Source organism: Triticum aestivum, chromosome 3D, assembly GCF_018294505.1.
Source record: "Triticum aestivum cultivar Chinese Spring chromosome 3D, IWGSC CS RefSeq v2.1, whole genome shotgun sequence".
In the NCBI taxonomy this organism is placed as follows: Eukaryota; Viridiplantae; Streptophyta; class Magnoliopsida; order Poales; family Poaceae; genus Triticum; species Triticum aestivum.
The window spans coordinates 131,449,822-131,474,232 of record NC_057802.1 but is presented as its reverse complement, the minus strand read 5'-3'; the positions used below and the strand labels follow the sequence as shown (position 1 = coordinate 131,474,232).

The 24,411-nt window shown below is 50.0% G+C and overlaps 3 protein-coding genes across 3 annotated transcripts; all 3 read right to left on the bottom strand.

Moving 5' to 3' along the window:
* Positions 1-1,228: 1,228 nt before the first annotated feature.
* LOC123077859 (cytochrome P450 71A1) lies at positions 1,229-4,152 on the bottom strand. Its single transcript, XM_044500192.1, has 2 exons — positions 3,135-4,152; positions 1,229-1,911 (listed from the first exon to the last, which is right to left on the bottom strand). Exons 1-2 carry the CDS (start codon positions 4,101-4,103, stop codon positions 1,291-1,293), a joined length of 1,590 nt encoding a protein of 529 aa, XP_044356127.1. The 5' UTR covers positions 4,104-4,152; the 3' UTR covers positions 1,229-1,290.
* A 3,745-nt stretch (positions 4,153-7,897) lies between these two features.
* On the bottom strand, positions 7,898-11,615 carry LOC123077858 (ras-related protein Rab7). Its single transcript, XM_044500191.1, has 7 exons — positions 11,348-11,615; positions 11,212-11,238; positions 11,019-11,118; positions 8,820-8,966; positions 8,652-8,732; positions 8,422-8,567; positions 7,898-8,269 (listed from the first exon to the last, which is right to left on the bottom strand). The coding sequence occupies exons 1-7, from the start codon at positions 11,398-11,400 to the stop codon at positions 8,200-8,202; spliced, it is 624 nt and encodes a 207-aa protein (XP_044356126.1). The 5' UTR covers positions 11,401-11,615; the 3' UTR covers positions 7,898-8,199.
* A 1,036-nt stretch (positions 11,616-12,651) lies between these two features.
* On the bottom strand, positions 12,652-17,562 carry LOC123077857 (proline-rich receptor-like protein kinase PERK1). The gene is made up of 8 exons (XM_044500190.1): positions 16,656-17,562; positions 15,495-15,995; positions 14,754-14,840; positions 14,578-14,648; positions 14,214-14,290; positions 13,886-14,033; positions 13,248-13,409; positions 12,652-13,126 (listed from the first exon to the last, which is right to left on the bottom strand). Exons 1-8 carry the CDS (start codon positions 17,185-17,187, stop codon positions 12,806-12,808), a joined length of 1,899 nt encoding a protein of 632 aa, XP_044356125.1. The 5' UTR covers positions 17,188-17,562; the 3' UTR covers positions 12,652-12,805.
* Between the last annotated feature and the right edge of the window lie 6,849 nt (positions 17,563-24,411).

The following is a 24,411-nucleotide window of genomic DNA, read 5'->3' as shown; positions in this document are numbered from 1 at the left end:
CGCCAGCGCCACGTTCGTCCCCGGGGGAACCAATGCGGCGGGGGCGGAGGGATGGGGGGACCCCCGCCGTGCGCCGGCCAGCACCAGGGTAGGGGGTGGGAGCGCAGTGTGGGGGCGGGGGCGGTGGTGGAGGCACAGGAGAGGCGGTGGGAGCGGGAGGGCGCATCGCAGCGGTGCGAGGGTGGGGAGGAGCCATGGGGCAGGAACGGGAGCGAGCTCTGTGGCCGGAGCGGCGGCACCGGCGACAGCGGACGGGGTCCCTACAGTCGACTACAAAATGCCGCGTCGAGAGACACCGGAAACACCCGTCGAGGGAGAGGGGCGCAACAGGCGGTGGGTGGCGGTGAACGGGCGGGGCGGGGGGAGATAACAGCGCCTGGAGAAAGGAAGGACGCTGGGTAGGCGAGACAACGACGGGCGTTGAAGGCGCGGCGTCAATGCTTCCCTTCTCGCCGCGCGGGGACAGAGGGGGGTTCCCTCCGACGACAGCAGCGGGTTGGTTTTGGGAGACGGGGAACCACGCGGGGGCTCGTAGGAATGGGCAGCAGCGGAGGCAGAAGAGACCTAGGGGGAGGGCGGCGACGCCGAGCCGAAAGGCTACGAGCGGTAACTCCCACAGTAACTCCACGCCCCGCGGTGGGTGGGTGGGTGGGCACGGTGAATGCGGAGACTGCCAGCATGGCGTCGGTGCGAGACGCGTGGAGGAGAAGCTTCACGGAGGCACCGGCGGGAAGCCCGCCGGAGACGATAGCCTGAGCAATATCCGGGCTGGCGACAGGGACGGAGAAAACCCAATCCCCGACCGCGGTCGCCACGAGCTTCTCGGGTGCATGGCAAAAAAATATGGACACGAGGCCCGAGACCGTCGATGCACTGAAGCAAGCTGCCGCCGAAGGCGGCGTGACCCAGACGACGCCGGGTTCAGAGAGGGCGGGGTATGCGACGGGGTCGAAGGCAACCCCATGCGAGTGGACGGAGAGGATGCCGGCATGGAAGGCCGAGCCTGGACGGGGAACGACGACGAGCGCGGGACGCGTACCTGGGGGGCGCGTGGGGCGGCGACGGCCGCCAGGTCGTCGGCCAACGGGCGGAGCAGGCGGTCCCGCAACGACGGAGGCGGTGGCTACAGCTAAACTACGCGGAGGCGCCGCGCCGGCGGCGTCGCCAGGCTCGTCGCCTGGGGCGTCGCCAGACGCAGTCTCCATCCCTTCTACCATGCCTTTGAGCCTAGAAAATCATTTCTGGCAGCTCAAGCAATCCCAAAGTCGTGTCTACAGAGGCAGGTGCAGCTCAAGGAGACCACGGCCTAGCAACCAGATGCAGCGTGGCCTTGAGCCGGACAGACAGCCCATACAGCTCGCTCATGTCCAACTTCGACGCCCCGGCCGCCGCCGGCGGTGGCAGCTCCCAGTCGAAATGGTACAGCAGGCTGGCGAGCGCCAGGTCGATCGACGGCACGGCGAAGCCGACGCCGGGGCACCCCCTCCTTCCGGCGCCGAACGGCACGAACCTGAAGTCCTGCCCCAGCACGTACTCCGCCGGGCCGTCCGCGAACCTCGCCGGGACGAACTCCTCGGCGCGCTCCCACGTCGCCGGGTCGCGGCCGATGGCCCACGCGTTAACGACCACGCGCGTCCGCGCCGGGACGCGGTAGCCCAGCAGCTCCGTGTCCTCGAGCGTCTCCCGGGGCAGGAGGAGCGGCAGGGGCGCGTGCAGCCGGAGCGTCTCCCTGATCACGGCCCTCAGGTAGCTCATCTTCTCGAGGTGGTCCTCGGTGACGTGGCCGGCGCCATTGACGGCCGCGCGGACCTCGTCCTGGAGCTTGTGCATCTCGGATGGGTTGTTGATGAGCTCCGCCACGGCCCATGTCAGAGTCGTGTAGGTCGTGTCGGTGGCCGCGGCGAACATGTCCTGTTTCATCGACATCAATCGTGTAGAAAGAACATGAAGTTACAGGGTTTTGGGAAACCAAAATGAAGACCTAGAGTTTCATTTCATTGATCTGATGAAGATAAATAGTTAACTCTCGGGACTCAGACTATCTGAGGTCGAGCTCAAATAATCTGACATAAACAGTAAAATCCGAAAATTTCAAAATAAATTCAAACAGTTCGGATTTTCCCTTTCCAACAAACACTGAAAAAATGTTTTACATGCGTACAAAAATTCATGATGAAATCACTTTCCTAGAAGTGTAGACAAAAAAAAATTAGTGGTAAAAAAAGACTATTTTTGGAACATGGAGTTTGTTTTTTTGCCCACAGCTCCACAAATGTGATTTCATCACGAAATTTTGCATGCATGAATTTTTTTCTCAATGTTTGTTCCAAAAAAAAGTTCAGATTTTTCTTTAAAAGAACAAAAAATTCAGATTTTACTCTTCATCCAAGCTCATTTGAGCTCGAGCTGAGAAGAGCACTTTCGTAACTTTCGCTGCTTTGTTTCGGGCCATCGAGGCAGAATAAAAAGACCATGAAAGCACGAAACGGGAGAACCAACCTATGTCGTTTTGCCATGAGTGACACGCTAAACAATTTTGCTGGACGTCAGCCACATGAATATCGATTTTGGGTCTCACCAGAGAAGCAGCAGCCTCTAGATCTATAGTATTAGGGTGGCAGGCTCGCCGAGTGTCTATCTTAAGATGACAGCTGGCTTCAAAATTCATTTTGAATCGATTGGTCTCTAGCCAGTCCCCACGCTGAAACACTAAACGCCACCCGTTGGATCGAGAACCAAAACATCAGTGTCTACCAACATTGGCTACGATGGTCATGCCATCGATCGGGCACGTGGTGGCCGCTGTCAAAGCACCTCCATACGCTAACGACGATCATTGTGCGCTCGACGTTTTTGTCACTAACTTGTAGCGACAAGGAGCCGGATACGTACGCCGGCCGCTGCCCACCGCTTGTGAGCACCGTCGGCGTTTGCATCACCGGACGGCCGTCGTACGCGCACATGCGTGGAGCTGATCGCTACCGTACGCTCGCCGCGGCATGCACATCTTCGTCTAGCTTGTTCCCTTGACTACATGCTCTGCACCTACTGTATCTACCCAAAAATGCTAGACTTAATGGCGAAATTTGTATGCGAGCACACACTACAAATGTACAGGTGCCAGCGTTACGTACCAGGATGATGGCCTTGATGCCGACCGTGTCGAACCGGACTCCTCCGGAGTCTTCTCCATCGTCCTCGCTGACGTCCAGCAGCACGTCCACGAAGTCCCGGTGATCGTCCTCCCCGTCGCCAACGAGCCGTCGCCCTCCGCCGAGACGCCGCTGGCGGTGGTCCGAGATGACCCGCTCGAGCAGCCTGTCCATCACCTTGCCCGCCCGTGCCACCTTGGCGTCCAGCCCCATGAGCGCATCCACCCACGCCAGCCACGGGACGAACTCCCCCACCGCGGCCGTCCCCAGCAGCTCCTCGAACTCGGCGAACACCTCCGTCAGGTCGTCGTCGATCCCGTACCCGCCATCGTCGCCGAACGCAGCCCGCGAGATCACGGCGCTGGTGTAGGATATGAGCTCGTCGGTCAGGTTCACGACGTCACCCTCGGGCCGCGAGCAGCTGGCGGCAGCGCGCCGGACGCGGTCGACCAGGGCGCCGGCCTCCTGCTCCCGGACGCGGCGGAAGGAGGCCACGCGGCGGGCGCTGAGGAGATGGAGCACGCACACGCGGCGCGCCTGCCGCCAGTACTGGCCGTAGGGGGCGAAGGCCATGTCGCGGCCGTACAGGAGGCGCTCCGCCATGCGCACCGCGGGGCGGCTCGCGAAGGCCAGGTCGTGGGTCTTCATGACCTCCAGCGCCGCGTCCGCCGAGGAGGCCACGACGGTGGGCACGCCGCCGAGGCGCAGGAGCATGACGGGGCCGTGCGCCTCGGCCAGGGACCGGAGCTTCCGGTGCGGCAGGGAACCGAGAAGAGGGAGGTGGCCGAGGATGGGAAGGCCCCACGGCGACGGAGGCAGACGTGGGCCGCCATTGCTTCCGGAAGGCTGAGGTTTCTTGGCGAAGAAGAGGACGAAGGACACGATTGGCACAAGCAGGGCGAGGATGAGCAGGGGTGAGTGCAACAATGCAAAAAGCGACGAGGCGTCCATGTCTATACCGCAATGCGACGGACGGTCCCAATGCGACGCAAATACAGTGCACTCTGCTCATGTTTATATACTGTTATTAGTTCATGTGCGTATCCTTCTTTCTTTCTTGTGTCACGTCTTGCATCTTTTCAACTTACGTGATGTGCATGTGTTCTAATTGGATGTGCGACAACAATAAGGTTCACTCTTCGGTGGCCGCCCATTTGTGCCTGTCCACTGAGTCCACTCTAACCTTATCACTTCAAACGCTCCATCCCTTTCATAATCTCTATCCAAAATACAGAGAATGAATCACGCAGAAAAAAATCTCTAAAGGCCAAGAATGGGGAGAAAACGGTGAGTTTGCATATAAATGTCAGAAATCATCTCTACCCGCACGAGTAGATCGTAGGGAAAAGAAACACCAACGCTCACAAAAAGGGCATTCCACCTTTCTAATCTATCTACCGTCTAGCACCGGTTTCTCATCACAAGTTGTGCAAACATCTTGCACATGGCCAGTGCTTGGGAACGCCAACAATGTCGGTGTTCTCCACCCGACCAGCAAAGGGCACCCGGTAGGTGGAGAGAGCAGAGAAGTGGGTGTCGCTCTCCCATGCCCAAATTAGAGCGTCCTCAATGCCCTGAAGAAGTTGCACGATCCACCAGCCAAATGAACAACACCCCAAGACTTCCCTCGCGTCGCCCCCGCCCTGGGCAACTCGGGGGATTCTCCAACCCTAGGCGCCGCCGCCGCCCTCTCCTCCTCCCCTCCTCGCGCCGCCGCCGGGTGAAACCCGTGTGGCAGACGACGGTGGCGGGGGGACTTCCTCTCCCGACTCCCCTTCCTCCGCGGGCGACGGATCTAGGCAGCAGGCGGTGTCCTGCGGCGCACGCGGTCGGGCGCGAGGTGGCAGAGCTTGGCGAGCGGTGGCGGGGCGTGGGGCAAGCGGCGGCAGGCCTCGGGAGGTGGTGGCGGGCGCTGGGCTCACGGCGGCGCTCCGGCGTGTGCAGGCGGCGGTGGCACCTGTGCGCGGTCGGCGGCTCCCTCTTCGGCCCGAACGGCGCGGGGGGTGGCTGCGGCCCGGCGTGGTCGGCGATCTGGATGCGGTGGGGCCGGTGGCTCGCTGCAGGATCTCCTCGGCTACCTAACTCTTTCATTTCTTGAGTAACAGAAGCAGAGGCAGAAGAATGCCTTCTGGAGTCAAAAGTCAACTTGATCTCAGCCTCGATATCCAACACGGTATTCTGATGTGCCGAAAAATTTGAGGAGCCTATCCCCTTTGTTATGGTATCCCCTAAGCAAAATGGCTTCTCTAGCTGGCCAAACGCTTGGGCGCTCTACATACGATGTAGAAAAAATCAGATACATAGAACTAATATATAGATAATCGAAATTGAAAAGAACTGTCTTTTCTGTATACTTTCCCGTTCTATTGCTACCGCGGGTCTTATGCAATTGATCGGATCATATAGATATCCCTTCAACACAACATAGGTCATCGAAAAGATCTCGGACGACTCACCAAAGCACGTCTGCCGGAGATCCAGGGGCGTCATCGTCTCCGACTCGATCTGCTTCGGTTCGTGCTAGATCCGGTACAAGGATACTATCATCATCTCCCGGTGCTGGCTACATGGATCTGACGGCGACGGCTGGACCCTTGGTCTAGTCTTCGACAGAGAAGGCGGCGGCCGTGCACAAGAAGCGGATGGAGTTCTTGGAATAGATCTAGGTGAAAACCTGCTCTTGGCTAGATGCCAAAGCTGGCGGTGGCGGCGCTCTACGGTGTCGTTCCCTTCTTGAATGCATCACCGTGGAGAAGTTCTAGACTACGATCTGCTACCTCCGGGGGAAACCCTAGATCGATATATCAGAAGACGGCGGCGCGTTTCTGTCGTTTCCCCCTTGGGGCGTCTTTCTTGGAGCTGTACGCGGGCTCGAGGGACCAGTGGACGACGTCTTTGGTGGAGCGGTGCTTCATCATGCACTTTGATGGTGACAGATCTCGATGGCATGGCGCTCTGGAGGTTAAGCGTCTGATGTGTGATGCTGGACTCGCGCAGGAGGGTGACGCTTTCTGGCATCGTGGTGGCGTTGACGGCAGCTAGACCGGGCAAGGTAGATGCAGCAGTACAACTCTGAAGATGGATTGGTGGCAGGTGGCTGCGGCGGCCTCATACCCGGCAGGCGTCCTGGTTGAGGAGTGCGCCGGACTGGTGGGTGCCCTATACTCGGCAGGCGTCCTGGTTGGGACCTCGGTCTTAGATGTTAGGTTTGGCTGCGAGGTCTGTTTGGTATTACACCCAGACTATCAGCATCCCTTCATCAAATGGATAGGAGTAGCGACAGATGTTGCCTAGATGATGACTTTAGTCTTACTGTTGGATGACTTTGTAAGGTCTTGTGTAAATAATTAATAAAGTGGCTGCATGCATCGTCCAGATGCCGGGGGTCCTCCTCCTTTTCTAAAAAAATGAATTCGTTGAGCACCTCTCATACATAATAGGCGCAAAAATGCTACACTCACGGACAAGTACGGGCTGATTATGGACCCCATAACGTAAAATCTCTCTCACCCCTGATTTCAGGGGGTGGACCCTGCCTCCCCCTTAATCTCCAACTAGAAGATGCCACCTAGCAGTAATCCGTAGGATCCGTAAAATTGATCCGTGAGTGTAGCGTTACTCTGTTAGGCGTCACATCCACCCACCAGCTTCTGTCCAACCCCTCACATAGGATGTGCCTTTGGATGGCCTTCTTAACGCAAGCGAAGAGGTTGGGCACGATATCTTAAAGCCTCCCCTTGCTCAACCACCTGTCCAGAAGAGCGCCGAGGCGACATTCCCCAACCTACACCCAGTAGCGGACTTGTAGACCATTGCGGTTTGCATGATTTCCTCAAAACCAAGGTGCGCCACGTCAATGAATGTCATTCTCACGTTGTTTTCTTTCGATGATTGTCATTGTCCCTCAAAACCCCATCCCACTTACAGAAACCTTTCAAAACTTGTGACTGGAAATTGCCCATACTTGTCGGCTTAAAATTGCACAAACTGAAGCTTTCCAAAATCTGACACTGGTTGAAACCTGCTAATGCAACCTCCGATTTGTTTTCCCCCTCCTAACTTCTGAAACTAAACAAAACCGGTCCAGTTTGGAATGCATTTCAACGGTGTAGCGCAGCTAGAAGCTACCGCAACTTTTGGCGAGTGGCTTCTAATTCTGATCGATGCGGACAAATTGTTGATTTGGCAGTTTATTTTTGGGAGTTCTCAGCATGACCACGACTTTCAGAAGTTCACGAGCACCGCACGGAACATAGACCAGATGTTGCTGCTCTGTAGTAGGAAATGAATATGAGTTGGTCGTATTGCATTTGGGCACATGCATATCGCTGACGGGAAAGGCGAATTGAGTAGTTCAAATGGCAGAGTAGTCGAGTATGTTCTCGCTGGATCCGCGAAAAGAAAGAGTATGCTCTCGATGGAGATGTCAACAACAGAAATCAAGACAAACTGTAGCACTCGTTGAAAGTGAGCATGATCCATCCAGAAATTTGATAAATGAACACAATCAGGGACCTACACAGCACACAAGAGTGGGATCTGCAAAGTCCAATCTTGGAAACCATCGAAATCGTTGCAGCAAACAACAGCATGAATACACAGATATGAAAACCGTAGTGGCTGATCATATATACCATGGAAGACGGGAATGGAATGAAAAAGATGGGTAAAAGATGAACCATATAGATATAGATCTGGATCTACCATCAAAATGGTTAGAAGAGGAAAGCACGAATATTGGGCCGTTCTTCTGTCCATTTACAACCTTCATAAATATATATTTGATCTTTCTGAGATATGTACGCACCACGACAACCAAAACCTCGCAAAAACTAAAAAGAATGCCAACTCTATACCATCTAACCCTCATACAAAGAATCAGAAGTTATGAATGAAATTTCTCCCATCTCGCTGGAAGGGAGTGAATACTAGACAACCATATGTAGCAACTGATACAAGATAGCAGCTTTCAAACTAAATATATATATCAAACTCGGGAAGAGCGAGCATCACCAAGCCAATCGAAACTGAGGAGGATCCGTATCTTCTAGCATTCACAGCCTGACGAGCGTTGTTGCCTTCCAGCACCGCCCATGTCGATTGTATCAGGGAGATATCTAAAAGAATTTAGCAAAACGTCAATATAACTGCTAACATACTGTTAGTATCTCTGTGTTGCTATTTCGAAATGCCCTCCCCTCCGAGGAAAATAATAGAGAGAATTATCCTTTTGTATAAACAATGCATCTACTGCAAGAAGTAAACTTACATATCTTCTTCAGGTTCATTCTTGATAGCATTCCTTGCTATACACTCGAAAGCTGCTTCCACATTGAAGCCTTCTTTAGCAGACGTCTCAAAATAAGGGATGTTTCCCTTGGAAGCACACCAAGCTTTAGCCTTTTTCTCGGAAACCTAAAAGACGAATAATCTCAAAAATATCAATATATATCAAGTCAAAGCAAGAAAAATAGGCACTTTGTCGTGAAGAATACTCACAGTCCTGCTGTTACCACCATCAACATCAATCTTGTTTCCAAGTAAAACAAAAGGGAAATTCTCTGGATCTGATGGGCTAGCCTGCAACCAGAATGACAGGCCAAACTTTCAATATACCATACATATTGCAGTATATTTGATTGACTGGCAACTAAGCAAGCTACTTACTTGAATTAGAAATTCCTCACGCCAGTTGTTGAGTTTTTCAAATGACTTGGTAATATTGACATCATATACAAGAACACAACAGTCAGCTCCCCGATAAAATGCCACACCAAGACTCTGAAAACGTTCCTGTCCTGCCGTGTCCCATATCTAAGTTCCAGGAAAAACGAAAATGTGGTAAGATTAAATGCGAGTGGAACTATTGTTTCACAAGGAACAAAGTAGACAGATGTACATTCAGTGTTCTTATATAAAATTAATCAGGCTATATGTAATGATTAACTACACACACACAATCCATGCTTCTTTGCAATAGAAGAAAGACACAAAGCAGCAAGCACTACAAAATGAAGGCTTCACAGCAACCAAAAACAATATACATGCAAAAGCAGAACTAACAAAAAAAAACTATAAGCTGCTAGGCCATTTGCACTAGCAAAATAACCTCAACCATATTAAGCGTCCGGTGATTGCACACAGAGTTACTTCACTGAATTGTGCAATATACACAATTTAAGTAATAAAATCATTGGACGGATATTAACGAACCGTAACAGAATGTTGTTCAAATTTGTTTCCAGCTTTTTTAAAGATAGTACAATTATTTTCACTTGCAGTCAAGATTATTATCTATACTTCAGTTCATTTCATCTTAGAAAAGTATCTAATGTTATTAACTAGTACTCACAGCCATAAGATAATTTGTAAATCAAGTAAAATAGTTAAAATCAAATCAACCAGCATACCAAGTTTTTTTTAACAGGCATACCAAGTACATAGTTTGATATTATATAACTAAAAAGACAGCAGTCTCCGAAAAATATCCATTTGTTTATGCTTATTCAAATAAACTATCTGGCGGGATAAAAAGACAAATGTCTGAACCTCAGGTATAGGTATAAATGAATTGTTTAGCTATCCCATATGGTCATATCCTTGATTTAAATATGATGAATGAGAGATAGGCCATAGAGAACGCAACTGAACAGCCTGTTTCATTGCTGTCCTGTTAAATAGAAAGGATGGCAGGGTCTCTGAGCGTTCAATACTCTAGTCCAGATTTAAGGAAGTTGAGTGCCAGCAGATAACAGCTCAAAAAGTAGTTCATTCCCAGTCATAAAAATCTGGAAATTTCTTAGTCTTAACCAAAGCAAGCATACCGGTACATGGTCCATAAGTTTGAGTAATACTACCTATGTGTTCATCAATTTATGACAATCAGAGACTGGAGGATTGGGGTGCATCAATTATACTATATGTAACAGAGTAACAGAAAGAGACCCCATAGTAAGATAAAAAAAAAGGATAGGACCTATGGCTACAATATAAGTAATATTGCATAGCTTATTAATAGTAACTCACATTATGACATTAGTGAAGCCATAACTTAGCAAAAGTCGTGTTTCCTCTGGACTTGGACATATTTTATTTTTCTTTGTTCATGCATATAGTGTTGGGCCACTGGAAGTGTTAAGACAGCTTTCTCTCTGTCTTAAACTCTTAATGCACTGACATGCAATTCCCCTGCATCATATCTAATTAGTATTTTTCCCTCTGAACTAGGTCTCAGTCCTCTAATCCTTGAGAAATTGTGATATAGAGGTAGTGCAAACCAAGTGGACAACTGAACTAGAGCTGAACTGATGTAATTTCTTATGACATATCTACCCCCAAACAAATCCAACCATCTGTAATCGCATTAACCTATCCAATAAACACCTACCAGCAGGATGTTTACAGAAGTACATAACTCTATAATAAACCAAAAATGTCACTTATGTTGACCTGAGTAACTCAGGAATCAACCTGTCATAAACAAACTGCAGAGTACAAGAGTCCTAGTTTAGTACCACTAAACTTGATCATCATCAAACCTACTCCCTCTGTTCCTGAATATAAGATGCTTTAGCATTTTTTTATTCCCATGTACCCATTTTAATGTGCATTAAATTATCAAAAACATCTTATATTTTAGGAACGGAGGTAGTGTTCAAGAATTCAGAACACTAACCAGACAATAAGAACTTCGCAAATTGATTTGACGCAAGTTCACATCTCAAACAGCATAAAATCCGTTAGTGCTAAAGATCTAAGACACCCAGAACTAACTACCCAACAGTAAATAAAAGCTAGCACCAAGCATGTCAATCCAATGGCAGTTGAGCTAGGGAAAAAAATCAATGAATAGAATGAATGAAGAACCTGTAGAGTGAAGAGGCGGTCGTCGATCTTGACCTCCTTGGTGAGGAAATCGGCGCCGATGGTGGCCTTGTACTGGTTGCTGAACTTGTTGTTGACGTACCTGCACAGGAACCGCCCAAATCGTTCAAACCCCCGCACAGAAATAACCAGAATTAGACGAATCAGACAGGGCGCGATTGCCGTTCGGCCTTACTGGTTCATCAGCGACGTCTTCCCGACCCTGATGGCGATCCGAGAACAGAAGCGCACAGGTTGATCAGAGGACAGTGGAAAATCACGCAAAAAGGAAGAAAAAAACTGGGGAAAAGGCGTGACTGAGTTCCGCGCACCCGCTGTCGCCGAGGATGATGACCTTGAGGAGCATTCGCCTGCGCGACGCCATGGCCGCGGATCTGAGGAGAGGGGGCGGGGCTACGCGCGAGGCGGGGAGAGGGGGCTGAGGAGATCGGAAGATTTTTGCGCTGTGTGTTGGTCTGGTTCGGCCTTGCTTTGGTTTGGGATTGGTGTGTGCGCGCCGTTGTCACGGAAAAGGAGAAAGAACCAAAGGCGTTTTTGTTGGGTTGGAAGGTTTCGCCGCTCCGCCTCCACCTGTTTCGTTTGGGCGGACGCGTTGCCGGGCGGGCGAATTATTATTCCGTCAATTTTTAGAGTAGCGACAGACAGACAGCAGTATTGTTTTTTTTTTGCGAGGTAAAGGGAAATTTTATTCAAAATAATAGGGTTACAATCTAGAGGTAACAATTCCTCAATACATGAAGGACCTCTGTTCATCCAAACAGCCGTGCAAGACTCAGTACGACTGTAAACAGCCAATCAATTTGCTACCCTATTTTGCTCTCTTCTAAATTTCTATATGAAACAAACTCCCTCCCTTCCATAAGGGCCTTAACCTCAGTATTGTTTCATATTTATCGTCGATGATGATAAAAAATAAGATTGATTGGGACAGGCAGATTTTGTCCAGCTGATGGCTCTGTGCTACCTACAAGTATGATAATTAAAATTATTATTGTACGCGGTTCATCCGCGTCTGAGTGACACATATGTGCATGTGCACACGGTGTCTCGAGTGCTGGAAAGAAGGGATTAATGTACTACTACTGCCGACTACTGCACCTACAGATTTTACGGAGAAAGTTAGACTAGAATGAATGCAGGGGTCGTCTGGTTTGAGGCTAAAATTGACACACCTACCCCGCAAAAAAAAGATTGACACACCTAATGTTTGTTAGCTCAATATATGAAAATTGGCATGTAACGGAAACAACGTTGAAACTCAACGGTCTTGCACAAACCGACCAGCACCTTTTGTAAACAGATTCTGAATGCTACTTAGTTTTATCTTGGAAAAAGTATATCATATACGCTAGCTCACTGGAACGCAACCGCAGCTGCATGATTGCAGCAGACGTTGGGATGCTTCGGCTGCACCAAAAACAAATGAGAAGGGAAGCATACACCCTGGTCCAACGTACCCATGTCTGTATCTCGTTGGCCAGTTACCTTTCTTCCAAGCATGAAACCAAGTTCAGACGGCCGGCAGCCGATGTATGATCATGCATCTACGGAAAAATGCAGTGGAAACGGAGGTAGAAATGCAGAGGGAATTGGTGAACAGAAAGAAGAACGTAAATGCGGCTACCAAAAGAACTATATATCTCAAGAACAAAATATCATTTTTGTTCGTTGCAACCAAGTCAAGTCAGCTGGCAGCTTATGTGAATTCAGCTATGCTGTGGATTTACAAATGTTCTGAAGTCAAATCTCTCCGACGGAAGGGAAAGTGGTCATCTCATGGAAGCCTGGCTCTCGACGTCACCGTCGTCTCTCTTCCTAGTCCCCAACTCCACCTCCTGCGTCTGCTGATGGCCGTCGCTGCTCGGGACGGACGGCTCCTGGTGCTCGTGCTCGCCGCTGGACGGCGTTAGCTGGCTGCTCTGGAAGCTGCTGGTCCCGAGCGCCATCTTCCTGAACTTCTTCAGGTCCTCGTTGTACTGGCTCGTGTCATACTCGGAGCTGGCGTGTGATCCCATGAACCGGCTGTGGCCAGGCCGGACGCCTTCGTGCAGATCATCCAGCGACACGTCGCCTTCCAGGGCCCGAACAACCTGTTCCTCACAGAGGATCGAGGTTAGCTCAACTCTATCTAGGATACAACAGCGATGAGGTCGAAGTAAATAGTGATGAATTTGTGTCGACGAGATGAGGATACAAGGGGTGAAAATGTACCTGGCTCATGCGTGGACGTCGCCGCGCAGAATGGCGTACGCATGCGGCTGCGCAGGCGATCATCCTTGCCATCTCGTTATCATTGAAATCGATTCCTAAGTGGGGATCCACTAAAGCATCGTGATTACCATCCTCGAGTGCTTGTGTCATCAAAGGCCTTGCCTGCAAGGAGAAAGGTAGAGGATCCAACTCAAATAGATGTATCCAAGATTAACAAAGAAAGGGACAGACAGATGCTCGTTGAAGAGGCACAGAGTACTCCGCATCGAAAAGTTGGAAGATGGTAAAACACTCCGACAAGAATAAATACAACGAGTGAAATATGAAGTGCAAAGGCCAAGGCACCACATACAGAGAAAATCGAGTCCAATTTAGTGAGGAATAGCAAGTAACTTATGAAGAAATAGATCCATCGTTGTTACTTAAATAGTCCAAGACAGCCCTCAAGTCATAAACCCTTAGGGGGTGTTTGGAAGGATGGTGTTTCTTGGTAAAGTTTTGTATTTAAGTCAAAGTTGAAGTAATCACAAAACTTTACCAAAAAATACTCTTCCAAAAAGACCCATATAGGACTAGAAACAACAAGAATGAATTTGACCCTGCTAGTTACAGCACGGTGGACAACAAATTTAACTTACCCAGTCAACCAAGCTGTCATCCATATGCGCTTGTTTTGAACTTACAGGACGGCGCCCAGTTATTAACTCGAGAAGCATTACTCCAAAAGAAAAGACATCTGATTTCTCAGTTAGCTTGCCAGAAGAAGCATACTCTGGTGCAAGGTACCTAAGGGGAAAACCAAGACTATCAGGGCAGTAATTTTCATACAGCAGATCTTGCACATTAGCAACATGTCAATTTCTTACTATATATATCATCATGATTGATCTCATTTTCAAGCATTTGAGATACTGTTTCACTGTCCCGGAAAGCAAAATGATAGTTTCACTGGAAGATCGAACTTACCCAAATGTGCCCATTACTCTGGTGGAAACATGAGTGTTATTATCAGAGGTTAACTTTGCAAGTCCAAAATCTGCCACCTGTAAAAAAGAGGTTTGCTTACTGAATTACACGTCCAACAGTTTTGTATTAGTACGCTGATATTAACTATGTTTATGATCCCGCAAAAAAAACTATGTTTCATGATGATTGGTTAGACATCAGTTTATCAAAACTGTAAACCTTAGTTTCTGAATTTACTCATACCAACCACTGACATTCAAGATTTTACACTACACTAGCAGCTAAACTTAGTTGGGACCAGGGGAAGAAAGACGGTCTCAGAATTCAAGTAGAAATGAAACAAAAAGGAAAATGTGTATCATACCTTAGCTTCACATCTGTAATCCAGAAGAATATTTGATGCCTTTATGTCACGATGAATGATCTTTGGATGGCCTACGAAGTACAGAAATAAAATCATGACAGAACAGCTACATACCTTTTTGAACGTGAAAAAGAAAAAGAAAAGCATAACAAGTAGGTATGTGTGTGTGAGCTCACAGTCTTCGTGAAGATACGCCAATCCCTTCGCAGAACCCAAAGCAATACGTAGTCTTGAAGGCCAGTCCATAGTTGGTCCACGCCTTCCTGAAAAAGAGGTGAAAATAACCTGAAGACATTACCAAATGCCCAAGAGAATGCAAACCAAATGAAGATAGAAGATTTTTTGCATGACAGGAGCTTCAGAGCAATGTTTTCTGAATCTTCAAGACAAAGGTAACCAATAAACCTGGAAAGCATTGTACCTTTCGGGTGGTAGCAAAAACGAAGTTGTATCTTCCCAGTTTGACAAAATCGGGGGAAGTTATTAAAGACTAAAGAAAAGGTGGCGATAAAGCTGATATCTTCTGGAATGGGTTTGGTTGTGCTTATTATTTCCATTAATGAAACTCTCTTGCAGTCATGGTATTTCATTTTATGAACAATGCAACTGCTCAAATTGTCAATTTACTCGAACAAGGTCTCTTTTTCATAGCCAAAATAATATTAATTTAAATCATGTAGTATCACAGGTTTAACTTTGTAAATCACCCGGATATTTACCAACCGTCAACTCATACGGCAACTCCAACTCATACGGCAACTCATAAGTACAAACTGGCAATATCTAGGATATTTATGAGTAGAAAATATGGAACAAAAAAATACAGAAGATGTCGTAGTTCACTTTTACGGACAATATTAAAGAGCATTCTGAAAGAGAAGAAACAATCATGATTGAAACATAGCAAGAAGCCATACCATGTATATGGAATTCTAACGTGTTATTGGGAACAAACTCATAGACAAGCAACCTCTTGTCTTCAGAAATGCAATAACCAACCAATGTCACGAGATGTTTATGATGTACTCGGCTGATAATCTCAACCTCTGCCTGGAACTCACGCTCTCCCTGCCCACTTCCATCTCTTAATTGCTTCACAGCAACTTCTGTGCCATCTGGCAGCACTCCTTTGTGAACAAATCCAAAGCCACCTTGCCCGAGAAGATTAGCATCGGAGAATTCATTGGTCGCCACCGCTAACTCTTCATAAGTAAAAGTGCATTTCGAGAAGCTGAGGGCGTTGCCAAACGGTGATTGCAGGGGTCGGTTCTCACCGCCGCCTGAGAAATGTGAACCCGAACCACTGCTGTTTACATTGACCGGAGGAGGCGGCAGCTTAGTGGAAGGATGTGAATTCATCTTCACAACATGATCGGGGGGTGGTGGAGGGGCATTATGCTGCCACCCATATTGATCCCCTGCAGAAGAACAAGAATCGTACTTAAAGATGAGAGTGACTCGTGTTGAACAATAACAATTACAAATGGATTCCCCTGTTGCAAAATCTAATAAACAAAAAATGATAGCACGAAGTTTAAGAATGAAGTAAACTCATTTTCATTGCTGACAATAGGTTACCAACTCACTTCGAAAAGGAGGGCATACTTCCCCCCACAGATTTGCCTTGTATAAATCAGATTCCATGCAGAACAATGGGAAAAAATGCAGACCTGGTGTTTATTTTATTTTATTTTCCAAAATTTCCATTTGGATTATATCAAACACAGATGAAGATTCCTGTGATCACTACTACCCGATTGCTAAAATTAGCTATATTTAATAAGCATAGGTTAAGCCATACTAATATATTTCTGACGGAAATTTTGATATTTTTATGTCCATGACGCCATAATAGCATGATTAAAAGAGGACCCTTCTTGAAGTCACCAAAAACTCGAGCGTAAGTCATACTTGTACGTCACAAGCCAACGCACATTTGCCAAGAACAGCGGGATAATTGCAAGCGACAGCGATGTGACTTGCTAGTGAGACAAATAACGCACATGAGATCTGTAGTGTACTGTACTGTATCTGCTCCGAGACAAAGAGTCATGGAGGATGCACAGTTGCCATCTCACCTTTGAACGGCGGCGGGGGCGGTGGCGGTGGCGGATGCCCATAGTAGTGCAGGTGGTGGGGCGGCGGGGGAGGCGGAGGGTGGTGCGGGTGGTGCCGCCTCTTCTTCTTGAGCATGCAGAAGCAGAGCAGGCTGGCGAGCAGCAGCGCGATCAGGCCGCCCACCGCGATCCCAGCCACCGTGGCCGTGTTGAGCGCCGAGCTCGGCGGCGGCGGCGAGGCCTGGGCGGACGGCGTCGGACGATCGGTCGGCGGAGACGGCGTGGTCGACGGGGGAGACGGCGCGGCGGGCGCCCCGGGGGCCGTGGGAGGCGGGAGGGAGGGTGTCGCGGGGGTGGTGCCGGAGGACGGGGGCGGCGCGGCGGGCGTCGACGGCGGTGGCACGGGAGAGGAGGGCGGCGGCGCGGAGGCCGGTGGCGCCGGCGGCGAAGGGGGCGTCGAGTTGGTAGCGGGTGGCGCCGAGGCCGGTGGCGGTGCCGTTCGATTCCCAGGCGGCGAGGCCGGGCCCGGCGCGGCGGGCGGCGACGACGACATCAGAAGCCGGCCGCCTTGGCCGCTGGCTCACCCGCTTTGCTTCCTTGTTACAGTGGTACGTACTACTGCAGCACCAGTCCTAGTGCGGCAGCGGCTTGAGCGAGAAACGGAAGGAGCGGGGCGAAAGATAAGCGAAAAGGGAGGAAAGGTGCCGCTTTCCGCTCGCGCTCGCGGTGGCGGTGGTGGTGGTGGGGAATTCCGAGCGGGGATTGCGACCGGTGGCAGTACGTCGTACGTACGTAGCAGCACTAGTTGGCGGCGAGTGGAGTCTCTAATGGTGGTGGGTGCGTGGAGGTGGAGCCGGCGCGACGCGACGACGGCGGGAGGAAGGAGAGGGCCGGGGTGGGAGTGGAATAAAAGCGCGAAGGAAAGGAGCGACAGCGCGGCCGTGGCCGGTAAACGTGCGACGGCCTTCACGTCACGCGGCGCGGCCTGCCCGCGCTTTCCGCTTCGCCCGCGAACGAGAATCGCATTCCCCCGGTCATGTCGAGCCCGGCCGTCGCTGACAGGCGGGGTCAGGGCTCAGCTGGCCCCCGCATGTCAGCCAGCTACTAAGGAGACAGGTTTTCGGTTCCCTTGCCGCTCAAGATACTAATCGCGATTACGCGGCGGGATTACACGCGACGGTTACGCTGATGGCGAAGCCTGAGTTGTGGGCCTACCCTGTCAGCGACCGGTTGGAGCGGGTTTCCTCCTTCCGGGCGACAGGTGTGCCTCGTGGCTTGAGGGAGAAGTCTCTACAGCTGCATGTTACTAGCATGACCCGTTGGGCCGTGCAGCTCCGTGGTTTGCTCCCTCTTTTTCCTCCCAACAATGCTAAACATACAAAGATTTACACGCACTTACATGCTTAGGATTTTTTCTTTCTAACTAACCATTCCTTCCCTGATTTTCATGAGGATGGGCCCCTCCTCTCCCTTAACCTCCAATCACAACCCACCTGTTTGTAAAATCCATATAAACTTATGTATGTATAGCATTACTCTTTTCCTCCTACTAGGAGAGCTGCAATGTCAAGTAGTGTCCTGATAAATGGCAGCTTTCCTGCGAGAAAAAAATGGCAGCTTTCATAAAGCAGTGCACGAATCGATTCGTATAAATGCTTGCGATCAGATCAGGTCGATCGGATTGGATATGTATCCACAATAAAGCGTACCGTGCTTACCGCTTCTGTGAATTGCTGGTTGATGATTCCACTGCAGTCTTCTTCTTAAGTAAGAAAATTAGTTGTATCACCTTCCTTTCAGGTATTTCACGGAGGAAAAAAAAAACACGTGACATGCGTGTAGCACGAATGCAGAAACACGAGGTGAGTGTGAGCGAGGCGGCGTCGCATCGCCGGTGGCAGCCAGGTTGCCGGCGCGGACCTCGAGTCAACCAACCGTCAGCACAGTTTTTCTTTTTTTGTTTGAGCAACGACCGTCAGCACAGCTAGCCGACGCGTACAAGCCGTCTTCTGAAGACGGTGCAGCTCGAAAGGGGGCAGCCACGCTACACATGCCGCGACCTTCAACGGCGGTGGTATGGGTGCTCTTTTGGGTTCGTCTGAAATAATTTGTTTCCATAAGGTTGTAAGAGCATTTCTAGCGGATCCTTTAAAAGTTGACCCTTAAAAACGTGTATAAGGGGCACTGTAAACTATTTTTACGGTGAGCAGACCCCGTGATTATTAGTGAGGAACAAAGTGCTTTCGTTCCCGGAAGACTCATCACAGATAACGTACTTGATGCATACGAAAGTGTACACACGATGAAGAGGAGGAAGAAGGGGAAAAAATTCTTGTGCGGTTAAGCTTGACATAATGAAGGCTTACGACCGTGTCGAGTGGCATTACCTCGAAACAATATTGAGTCGGTTGGGTTTCAGTATGTGCTTCATCACATTGATAATGAAATGTGTTTCTTCTGTCCGGTTTTCGATGAGAATCAATGGGGAGCTACTTCCATATTTCACACCTACCAGAGGGTTTCAGCAAGGCGATTCAGTGTCACCGTACTTATTTTTTATGTGTGCCGACGGTTTTTCCTCATTGTTGAAATATTACAATGGTGGAACTATTGATAGGGGACTACGAGTGAGCTATAGGTCACCGTGGGTAACCCATTTGCTTTTTGTAGATGATAGTTTAATCTTCATCAACGCAAGTAACCCAAGTGCGCTCAGGTTAAATGAAATCTTGAGGATATATGGAGATGACTCGGGTCAGTGTATCAATAGAGATAAAAGTTCTATATATTCCAGCTCCAATACACCGACATCTTGGAGGCAACTTTTGAAGGCAACCTTGAACATTCAGGTTGAGGCGTTCAATGAGAAATATTTGGGTCTCCCTACTGTTGTTGGTCGGATCACAAGTGGAACCTTTGACCACATCAGTGAGAGGGCCCGGTCTAGAATTCAGGGATGGTCGGAGAAATTATTAGCTTGTGCAGGCCGCGAGACTTTGTTGAAATCAGTGGTTCAAGCAATCCCCACCTACCCGATGAGCACCTTTTTGCTAACCAAGAAAGTTTGCAAGAGTTTAACGTCTCCTATGGCCAAATATTTTTGGAGTAGTTCTCTTGACAAAAGATCAATGCATTGGGTGTCTTGGAAAGAGCTAGCAACACCCAAGTGTAAAGGCGGGATGGGTTTTAGAGACCTGCATCTTTTTTAATCTCGTTATGTTGGGGAAACATGGATGGCGTTTTTTATGAACCCTAAACCCCTTTGTGCAAGAGTATTGAAGGGGCGTTATTTTCCTGACACATATTTTATGCATGCTACTACGCCTAAGTCGGCCTCGGCCACTTGGAAGGCTATAATGGTAGGAAGAGAAGCCTTATGATGTGGCTTGATCTCCCGTGTTGGAGATGGCAACACTCTCGACGTCTGGACTGATAAATGGATTCTAGGTACTATATCCATGTCACCTATCTCCAGACCACCGAACACTACCATTCAGAGGGTGGCAGATCTTATTGATACATCAAACTGGTCTTGGAAACATGAGGTGGTCAGGGATACTTTCATTGCTCAGGATGCTGAGGCCATTCTTAATATTCCTATCCGGGAGGGTGGAGGCGATGATTATCTTGCTTGGGAATTCAAAAGATCAGGCAACTACACTGTGAAGACGGCGTACCGTGCTCTTGTGACTCAGAACGAGCGTTTGGCTCTAGACGCTGGTACCTCAAATGATGATCAACAGATGCGGAAAGCCTTGTGGAAATTGAATGTTATTCCAAAAGTGAGAGTTTTTTGGTGGAGAGTTCTTCGCGGGATTCTTCCAGACGAAGCCACTCTCAATTTTAGACATATTGCAGAGATTCAGAGATGCAAAGTATGTCTAGCCATGGACGAGGATCTGAAACATGCACTAATTCATTGCTCACATGCCAAGCGCTTCTGAGAGGAGGAATGTGCATGGTTTGGACTTCGGCTTCCTTGTCTACATCCGGATTCGTGGGCTCGCGACATCTTATGTGACCCGCAGTTTAGTGATGGTGATCGTGCTAAGATCACTACTATTATGTGGTCTATTTGGCATTCCAGGAATCGTATCAAGCACGGTGAAGAAGGAAGAGATCCTACAACGACTATTAGAGCTACGAAGGAGGCCATTGCACTCCTTTACTTGCCGGGCTTTGGGTGGCGGCCTCCTGATGATGGTTTTGTAAAGATCACCACCGATGGAGCTCTCAATCTGGCAGAAGGCAGGGGGCGCGGGAGGTGTTGCCGTTCTTCTGCGGCCCTACTAGGTGCCTGGTGCAAGCCATACTTGGGGATCTCGGACCCCTTGATCATGGAGGGACTTTCTTCACGAGATGGAGTTCGTTTCGTTTTTCTTTGTGGATTCTCGCATGTGATAATGGAAGTCGATTGCTTGGTCGCTTGGAGTCGGTGACACTCTGGACTACTCGTCACAATTCTCGATCAATTGTGGCTCCTTTACTATTAGACATAGGAGAGCTTAATGTTCATTTTTTCTCTTTTGTTTTACAACATGTAAGCAGGTCAGCAAATCTCCCGGCTTAGTTGTGTGCAAAGCGTGCTTGCACACTCAATGTGATCGACAACTGGCTTGACGAGACTCCTAGCTTCTTGGTGTCCAGCCTTTTTGGCCGACTGTTCCAAGAATGCGTTTACTCAATAAAGCTCTCTGATTTTCCCCGCAAAAAAGAGAGCAGACCCCGTAAATAAAACTGTATCCCACTATAGCTCTTTTTTCTTCTTCTTTTTCCTTCTTCCTCCCTCTCGCCCCGACCTTGCCCGACAAAGCCCATCTCTGGCCATGACGTGCCTCGCCCCCGCCTTGCCCCGGCACCGCCCGTCTCCGGCCATGGCGTGCCTCTCCCTGGCACCCCGGCTCACCCCGGCGCCGCCCGCCTCGCCCTTGCCTTGCTCCGGCGCCACCCGTCTCCGGCCACGGCGTGCCTCGCCCTGGCACCCCGGCTCACCCCGGCGCCGTCCGTCTCCGGCCACGGCATGCCTTGCCCGCCTTGCCCCGGCGCCGCCCGTCTTCGTGTTGGGGAACGTAGTATTTCAAAAAAATTCCTACGATCACGCAAGATCTATCTAGGAGAAGCATAGCAACGAGCGGGGAGAGTGTGTCCACGTACCCTCGTAGACCGAAAGCGGAAGCGTTAAGTAACACGGTTGATGTAGTCGAACGTCTTCGCGATCCAACCGATCAAGTTCCGAACGCACGGCACCTCCGCGATCTGCACACGTTCAGCTCGGTGACGTCCCTCGAAATCTAGATCCAGCTGAGGCCGAGGGAGAGTTTCGTCGGCACGACGGCGTGGTGACGGTGATGATGAAGTTACCGACGCAGGGCTTCGCCTAAGCACTACGACAATATGACCGAGGTGGAAATCTATGGAGGGGGGCACGGCACACGGCTAATAAATCAACTTGTGTGTCTATGGGGTGCCCCCCTCCCCCGTATATAAAGGAGTGGAGGAGGGGTCCGGCCGGCCTCATGGGGTGCGCCCCAAGGGGGGAATCCTACTCCTACTAGGAGTAGGTTCCCCCCTTTCCTAGTCCAACTAGGAGGGGAAGGAAAGGGAAGAGGGAGAGAAGGAAAGGGGGGCCGGCCCCCCTCCCAATTCGGATTGGGCTTGGTGGGGTGTCCCTCCACTTGGCCGCCTCCTCCTCTCTTCCACTAAAGCCCATGAAGGCCCATTAACCCCCAAGGGGGTTCCGGTAACCCCCCGGTGATGAAGCTATGTACCTAGGGTAGGGTGATAGGCCTGACCTAGATACCCTTCCCAAGGACATCACCCTAAAACCAGAAGCATTCGAAGAGGAGTCACCATCCACTCGACCACGAAGCATTCCACTCGGAAGACTTGAAGTCACTCGACCATGGAGACCGTCACTCGACCGCCAGAAGATTTAAAGCCACTCTGCACTGCAACGGTCAGACATTACACCATAGCTTTAATGGTGATTATGTCTCTTTATTACTAGCGTTACCAGTAACGCCCCTCTCTTGATGTGCTTTAAATCCCTTGTAACGTGGGCTGGCTGGGGTCCTGGCGCACTCTATATAAGCCACCCCCTCCACATGCACAAGGGTTCGCACCCCTGTAAACACACATACGTATAATCCAGTCGACCGCCTCCGGGCTCCGAGACGTAGGGCTGTTACTTCTTCTGAGAAGGGCCTGAACTCGTAAAACTCGCGTGTACAACTTCGCCATAGCTAGGATCTTGCCTCTCCATACTACCCCCCCTATTCTACTGTCAGTCTTAGTACCACGACAGTTGGCGCCCACCGTGGGGCAGGTGTCTTAGCGATTTGTTGGAGAAGTTGCAATTTTTCCGATCCCCATCATCATGGTTTCTGGTGGAGGATTGGCCGAGGGCCGCGAGATCCGTCTCGGCGCGCTCTTGTTCGTCGCCGACGACTCCGCTTGGCTCCAAGAGGCTCCACTCGACGTCGAGGTGCTCCCCGTCCGCGGGGCAAAACACTTTCGCGCGTGCGTCCGCGGCGTCCTTCTGCGGCAGCCATCGACTCAATATTGGTCGGCTCCTATGGCGTCCTCACTCCCTGCTGCTCGCCGGCGCAAGCGTTCCGGTCGGTCGCGGCTCCAGCGGTGGGTGAGGCACGCGGTGGCTCGCTAGTCGGCCACCCCACAAGTCGCGGCAATCGAGCTCGACGAAACTCTCTACGGCCTGTTCGATCTGTCGACTGGCTCCGTCGAGACGGCATCCGAGTGTAACGCCCACGATGCGACTATATCTCCCACGTGTCGAGGCACGACTTAGAGGCTTAACCGCATAGTGGTTTTGTCGCAAGAAGGGTTATCTTCACACAATCCCATGTAATGAACAAAAATGGGATAAAGAGTTGGCTTACAATCGCCACTTCACACAATACATAAATATAATCCATACATCATCCAAAATACACACATAGACCGGCTACGGTCAAGATCCAAATGAAAATAAGATAACCCCAAATGCTAGATCCCCGATCGTCCCAACTGGGCTCCACTACTGATCATCAGGAAAAGACACATAGTAACGACCACGTTCCTCATCGAACTCCCACTTGAGATCGACCCATCATCTGCACTGGCATCGTCGGCACCTGCAACTGTTTTGGTAGAATCTGTGAGTCACGAGGACTCAGCAATCTTACACCCGCGAGATCAAGACTATTTAAGCTTATAGGAAAGGATGGTGTAATGAGGTGGAGCTGCAGCAGGCAATAAGCATATATGGTGGCTAACATACGCAAAAGAGAGCGAGAAGAGAAGCAACGGAACGGTCGTCATCTAGCAATGACCAAGAAGTGATCCTGAACTCCTACTTACGTCATTCATCACTCAAACCGTGTTCACTTCCCGGACTCCGCCGAGAAGAGACCATCACGGCTACACACACGGTTGATGTATTTTAATTGGGTCAAGTGACAAGTTCTCTACAACGGGACATTAACAAATTCCCATCTGCCACATAACCGCGGGCACGGCTTTCGAAAGATAATACCCTGCAGGGGTGTCCCAACTTAGCCCATCATAAGCCCTCACGGTCAACGAAGGATAAACCTTCTCCCGAAAAGACCCGATCAGTCTCGGAATCCCGGTTTACAAGACATTTCGACAATGGTAAAACAAGACCAGCAAAGCCGCCCGATGTGCCGACAAATCCCGATAGGAGCTGCACATATCTCGTTCTCAGGGCAACACCGGATGAGACATCCTACGAGTAAAACCAGACCTCGAGTTTCCA

What these genes read in the sequence shown, in the direction of transcription:
- LOC123077859 (XM_044500192.1), bottom strand. Translation starts at nt 4,103, where the DNA reads ATGGACGCCTCGTCGCTTTTTGCATTGTTGCACTCACCCCTGCTCATC. An exon ending in GCATCAAGGCCATCATCCTG is followed by an intron (nt 1,912 to 3,134) that starts GTACGTAACGCT and finishes TCGATGAAACAG; the next exon opens with GACATGTTCGCCGCGGCCAC.
- LOC123077858 (XM_044500191.1), bottom strand. Translation starts at nt 11,400, where the DNA reads ATGGCGTCGCGCAGGCGAATGCTCCTCAAGGTCATCATCCTCGGCGAC. An exon ending in ATGGTGGTAACAGCAGGACT is followed by an intron (nt 8,568 to 8,651) that starts GTGAGTATTCTT and finishes TTCGTCTTTTAG; the next exon opens with GTTTCCGAGAAAAAGGCTAA. An exon ending in AATGAACCTGAAGAAGATAT is followed by an intron (nt 8,270 to 8,421) that starts GTAAGTTTACTT and finishes AAATTCTTTTAG; the next exon opens with ATATCTCCCTGATACAATCG.
- LOC123077857 (XM_044500190.1), bottom strand. Translation starts at nt 17,187, where the DNA reads ATGTCGTCGTCGCCGCCCGCCGCGCCGGGCCCGGCCTCGCCGCCTGGG. An exon ending in GTTAGAATTCCATATACATG is followed by an intron (nt 14,841 to 15,494) that starts GTATGGCTTCTT and finishes CCTCTTTTTCAG; the next exon opens with GAAGGCGTGGACCAACTATG. An exon ending in GGCGTATCTTCACGAAGACT is followed by an intron (nt 14,649 to 14,753) that starts GTGAGCTCACAC and finishes TGTACTTCGTAG; the next exon opens with GCCATCCAAAGATCATTCAT.